This window comes from Gastrolobium bilobum, unplaced genomic scaffold (assembly GCF_033153095.1).
Source record: "Gastrolobium bilobum isolate Gb01-03AN ecotype WA unplaced genomic scaffold, APGP_CSIRO_Gbil_v1 utg14925, whole genome shotgun sequence".
NCBI classification, from domain to species: Eukaryota; Viridiplantae; Streptophyta; class Magnoliopsida; order Fabales; family Fabaceae; genus Gastrolobium; species Gastrolobium bilobum.
In genome coordinates, this window is record NW_026897916.1 from 180312 (window position 1) to 186870 (window position 6559).

At 32.0% G+C, this 6559-nt stretch overlaps 1 protein-coding gene across 1 annotated transcript; it reads right to left on the reverse strand.

Moving 5' to 3' along the window:
* Positions 1-3146: 3146 nt before the first annotated feature.
* Positions 3147-6304, reverse strand: LOC133311420 (laccase-2-like). The gene is made up of 6 exons (XM_061512472.1): positions 6158-6304; positions 5748-5899; positions 5341-5585; positions 5100-5228; positions 3972-4946; positions 3147-3277 (listed from the first exon to the last, which is right to left on the reverse strand). The coding sequence occupies exons 1-6, from the start codon at positions 6302-6304 to the stop codon at positions 3147-3149; spliced, it is 1779 nt and encodes a 592-aa protein (XP_061368456.1).
* Positions 6305-6559: the final 255 nt, after the last annotated feature.

A 6559-nucleotide genomic window follows, 5' to 3' on the forward strand; every position in this document is an offset into this window, starting at 1 on the left:
ATCTACGCAATGACATCTCATTTGACATATTTTATTTCTCACAAACATAATTTAAATTTAAATCAGGTAATCCTTCTTCCTTAGAGATTTAGAATATTTATTTAATTATTTCCTTTATTAATACATATTTTTCAAATTGATTTTTGAGTTTAAATCACAAATCAAATCTTTATTCTGTTTTCCTTATTAATAATAATTGTTACTTTTAATTTAAATCACAAACCAAAATTTTTTTATAATAAAAATAAAAATAAAATTAAATCACACATCAAATCTTAATTTATTTTTTATATTAAATCACAAACGCAGAACTCAGAGGCTTCTGAGTTTAAAAATGTAACACGTGTCAACATCTGACACGTCACCAATCACGTCTAAATTGAGTTTCAATCGAGAGGCAATCACGCCTAATTTAGGTAATTTTATTTTTGAAAAACATGCAGAAGCCATCATTAATTTCAGACCACGAATAATAACCCAGAAGCTTATAGCATTAATCATTAATTTCAAAAATAATATCCTTCTTCCTTAGAGATTTAGAATATTTATTTAATTGGCAAAAAAATTAATTTAATGTTTTTTAATAAAATAACTACGCATTTATTAAATTTTTAGAAATAATTACGGATCTATTTAAAAAAATATTTTGTTTATTTCTACAGATTTTTCAAGTTGATTTTTTAGTTTAAATCACAAATCAAATCTTTATTTTTTTTCTTATTATTAATAATTTTAATTTTAATTTAAATTTAAATCACAAACCAAATTTTTGTTATAATAAAAAAATTATTATAAAAAAAATTAAATCACAAATAAAATTTTATTTATTTTTTTATATTAAATCACAAACCCAGAACTCAGAAGCTTCTTGGTTTAACCGCTTTTATAATACCATTTTTGCAAATTAAAATTGTGTTTGTGAGAAATAAAATATGTCAAATGAGATGTCATTGCGTAGATCTCGAAAAGTTATGTGGAATCAAAAAAAGAATTACCTGATTTAGATATCCGAGTCAAAAGTTATGGCCTTCAGAAGTTTTATGATTAAATTAATTTTTTTGGAAAAAAATATGACACGTGTCACCACCTCATGAGAGACGCCTAAATGAGGCGTCACATGTGCCGCCCAAAAAAGGCGTCATATTGTGCAATAGATCCGTAATTATTTCCAAAACTGCAATAAATGCGTAATTATTTAATTAAAATGCAATAATTAATTTTTTTTGCCATATATCATCAATTGTGAGAGTTTATGACTTTTTTAACAAATTTATATAAAAATAACACAGACCCCCTCCAAAAAAAAAGTATTTGCAAATATTTAGTGAATGTTGAAAGGGTTGTTCCAAGTTAATTAGTCGTATCAAATTCAAATTTTGGATATGCAGCTGTATTAAAAACTTGATAGGGAGAGCTTTGTCACCCGTATGGTACTGTCTCACTCGATCAAATTAGTCAATTAATTGATGAACTAGTATAGAAATATCCAACAAACAAAAGTACTCTCTCCGAATCAATTATTTTTTTATATAAATTTTCAAATATAAACTCTAATAAAGATTTTTAAATGTGTGGGGTATTGTTCTCTAATAATTTATAAAAGGTTTTATTAATCTCATGTTAAAGGAGATAAGTTATCTCATGACATAGAGATAAATTTGTGGGCTCCACGCCACCTGAAAAATTAAAAAGAAAAGAAAAAGAAAAAGGTAGCACAGTTATCGAAGGGTGTGGAGGAGAGAAAATTTATCTTATGTAGCATAAGAATAGTTTTTCCCTTTATAAAATATGTATTTTTCAACCACCTTATTTTCGTTTTCAAAATTTTTATAATTAAAGTGTTAAAAATAAAGGAAATAATTATCTTATGTAATAGATACAAGATAGTGAGGTCCACTACTTTAAAAAAAAAAGATAGTGGACCCTACTACCTTCCCTCTATTGCATAAGATCATTATCTTATGTAACATAATATAAATAGATCCCTAAAAATAATATACATATCATTAATTTTTTGGTGAAAAACTTATCATATTATTTTTTATTAGAGAACAATGTATACAATAAATACCTAAAATCTCTTTAAGGGACATTTGATAGAGGTGAAATTTTTTTTTGTCCAGAAATCATGATTACTAAGAATATGCTAAAAAAGTAATTTGTTTGAGAATGTGACCAAAAACTTATTTGGTAAAAAAAAATATTACTGAAAATATTGACTTAAGTTTACTAATTCTATATTTGGTTGATTGTTAAATATTATCGGGAATGTCAAATTTTTCCAACATCCGGAATGTCAAATTCTATATAATGGTATTTTTGGATGTCATTTTGCTATATAATTTGTTCACAAATCAGAATCTCGGTAAGATCAGATTCATGGAAATTTTTTGAAAAATCTTATGCCAAATATGTATAAATAGAATTTCCAATACCAATTTCCTGGAAATCCAAAAAAAAGTTCATATTATAGAAATCTTGTCCATTTTTTTGTTAGTGCTGTGATTAAAAAACTGTTTATCTATACAGCGATATATGCCATTTTTATTTTCTACTGCAAGCTAATTTTACTTAAATTAAACATTTATTTGCATGGATTTATAACATTCGATACTCCCAGAGTTACAAAAAATTCTAAGCACTTAGACTTCATTTTTAAACCTTTTAGGACTATAAAAAAAAAAAAAAAGGCTTCTTGCTGTAAAGTGAAGGCACTTGTGAGTACCGTAATATACAGTTTACAAATTCTGCTTATTTTGATGGCTAATTGTTAATGGGTTATATATGTATCATGTAATAGGGAAGTTACTGTTTATCTCTGCACGCACAATATGTAAACTCACCATTTAACTTTCTTTCTATATTGATGGTACTCTTTTATGGTCACATAGACAAAGCAATATTACTACGGTGGAGGATGAGAGAAATACACATTGTTTATTAAAAAGGAAATGTATTATTGATATATTTCGAATGATATAACACCACCCAACCCGAAATAAATGCCAGTGCTAGAGACTCTTCACTCTCATACAGAAGGCAAAATGTGGCAAACCAAAAATCCTGTAATTAACTTAGAATTGGAAAATCAAAAGGTGCATAAGGAAGGAAAAAATTGGCAAGGAATCCCAAAACGTTCACAATAATCAACACTTAGGGAGATCAGCCGGTGGAGGAGGCAACTTCTGATTAGGGAGCTTCCCATCCTCAACTATCCAAGCCATCCTCAACCCCCAACTAAGGTGGACATCAAAGTGGCAGTGCATCAGCCATACACCTGTTTCAGCCATATATTCAATTAATTATCAATTTGAATGGTGTGCAAATCAAAAAAAAATAAAAAAATAAGAAAAATTGAATGATGTGCAAGCAAAAATCAAAAGTTAAATTAAAGGGAAAGTCTATAGCTCATTTATAATTAAAAGGTTATGCGTTTAAATTGGCGATATAGTCTTTTTACAAATATACAATGCATGATTGCGTATGATTGTTCTCACCTTTACTTTCAATTTAGTGGGAAGTGTTGTGCAAGTATAAATCACAAGTTAAAAGTCTAAATAATTTTGTATAAAGAGAAATGTTATACTTACAACTTTTTTTTTTTATAACCTTTTATAACTGTTGATGATTAATTAATGAGTTTAATTTAACGGTGTTAAGGTATGGTTGTAAGAGGTTGTAAAAAAAAGGTTGTAAATATAATCTTCCTCCTTTATAGATATCAAATATTATCTAAACTCCTAACGGACCCAAAGTTAATCTGATATCAGGTTTGAATCTCTTCATCTTTTTCAAAAAATTAAAATTCTAAAAAATCGAACTTACTAATTTTGTGTAGGTCAAATCCTAAAATCTAACCAGCCTTTAGACCAACAATTAGTAAAAGTCTACTTAATTTTTAGTTTATGTTATGCTCTATTAAGTGATCAAAATAAATAAAGAAGAATAACTTTTGAGATTGAGTCACTGACCTGGGTTATCAGCGAGGAACCGTATAGCAACCCAACCACCGGAGGGCACACTAACAGTGTTCCTCTCAACGGGGTCAACAAGATTGAATTTTGCAGGGTCAGTATTAGGATTAAAGTTCCCAAAACCTTGACCCACAACATAGAAATTGAACCCATGAAGGTGCAACGGATGGCTCTCAGCTCCCAAAATGCTTGTGTCCTGCAGCACAACCTGCACACGTGTATTATACGGTATAACCACTGTCTTGGTTCCATTACTGACCCTGGTGTTGTTTGGTGGAGTCCCCGTATAGTTGAATGGCCTTAATGGTACAACTGGGAAATCCGTTGTATAAACACCATTATTAGCCTGCCCAAAGAAATGTTGTTGGAGAATTGCAACGGAAGGTAGAGCAAACGATACGTTGTTAATGGAAGCTTCAAATTTTGAACTATTATTTGGTCCTTGGCATGTTTGGTTTCTTGGGCATGGATTTGTCCCAAGTCCCACCGTGAAGAAAAAACTCTTGTCAACATTTTGAGGCACATTCGCGGGGTGCTTGAAGCTATTCAAGCTGCGAAATTTGCTGCTGAAATTTGCAACGAAGGAAGTGGCATTGATGGCTGGAAGCGTTGGTTTCAAAGGGGTTGAAGAGTTAGGAGCAATGTTATGATCATGTGGTGTTGGTTTCTCGTACTCTAGAATTCCAGCTACTGTGGAATTGTCGAAAGTGCCCATCCCAGTGAAATATGGCCTCGCTAGCATGAAGAAAGTGGAGTTTGGGTACTCAGGTTTTGTCTTTAACAAAACATTTGTGGTTTGTCCTGGCGAAATAACGATTATCTCGGACGCGAAAGGTTTAACGTAAGAAGCATCAGCTTCAACAGTAACCAAGGTGTGGTTTGCTATGCTGAAAAACAATTCATCGTTGAGTGCAGCGTTGATCAAACGAAGTAGATAAGTCTTCCCTGGTTTCACCTTTAACTTGTATGTATCTGTTGATGTTCCACATTTCACATAATCAAAACCAATTAATTCATTATTAGTAATAATAACATATTCTCCTTCTACCACTTAATTAATAATTTATTTTTATTTTTTTTAAAAATGAGGGTTTATGTTAAAAGTTGCTTCAACAAGGTGTGTACCGTTTTTGGAGCAATTGTAGAGGGCCCCAGGAAATCCGTTAATGGTGTAGGCATCAGAGACATTTGGGCCAGCCCCTGTCTGAAGGGCTTGTGCAATAACAGCCTCAGGATCCACGTTCCACCACTCACCTATATACTCAATTATTAAAGCTAAGATCAGAAAATCCTTTAATAATATAAAGAAAATTAAAATAAAGATCATTGTGTGTATTGAATGTTGATTATTAATTGAGCATTATACCAAAGAGGATGGGGACTTGTTTGTAGGGTTTGTCAAAAGGGTAAGATTCGTTGCGGCGAGGGAGGAGGATTAGAGGTCCATAAAGTGTAGCTCTTAACCATGAGATGTGAGCATGCCAGAAAAGTGTTCCTCTCTGCCCAACGATGGTGAAATTGTAGACATAACTCTTTCCGGTTTGAATGGGGCATTGAGTTATGTAAGATGGCCCATCTGACCATCCACTCCGAACCTGTCTCACTCCATGCCTGTTTTTTTATGTCAAATTGTCAATAATCCATTGCATGCATGCATGGACATCCTATAGCTGTATTGTATAATATATATGATTTATTGTTTTGTAGACTTGTACTTAGGGGTTAAGAATGATTAACATAAAATCATTAGTTAAGCAAATTATAAGTTCATACCAGTGAATGCTGATATTGTTTGGAACATGATTAACCACCTTAACCAATAACCTGTCCCCTTCCCTTGCAACAACGCGGGGTCCAGGGAACTTCCCGTTCACGGTAATCATGCTCTTTGTGTTGCACAACCTCGTAACGTTTTTCAGCCTTACCTGCAAAAGTAATAAAAAAATATATATACATAACACTTCTTAGCACTTTTTTTTTTTGTTTCTGCAAAAAGGAGTACAAATTAATTAGTAGGTATTTAGGCTAAATTTATTTAGTTGCATTAAGTGGCGGTGTTAATTATAGTGATCATAATCATTTGAGAGGAAAAAAAACTACGGATAGTGAACTTGTCAGAATGGTACGTGTGGGAGAGGGTGTATCCTTAAAGGGTGAAGTATTTCAATATAGATAATGCGTACATCGAACTTGTAGTGCCTTGTAACGCCTCCATGCTTTGAAGTAGCCAGAGTAACTTCAGGAAAGAGACAGAGAAAGCTGGTGGCAAAGAGGAAGGACACAAAAAGTGCCGGTGATGAAGGAATAGTGGAAATCATTTTGTTCTCCATCAATATTAATTTGTGTTTTTGGCCACAGTCAGTGAGTAAGAGTGATAAGAGGATTGGTCACAACAACTGCATGCGGGACTTGCTTATTTATATAGAAGAAAAAAATTATAAACTAATGTTCGGTCAAATAGGTTTCTCAGTGTATACATGTTTCAGAACGAAGCATAGCCAGGAGAGGATTGATATTTACCTACTTCGTATGGTCCCATTTTCTTATACTTTGGAGTTCACCTAACGTTAATTATGTTGTCTCAA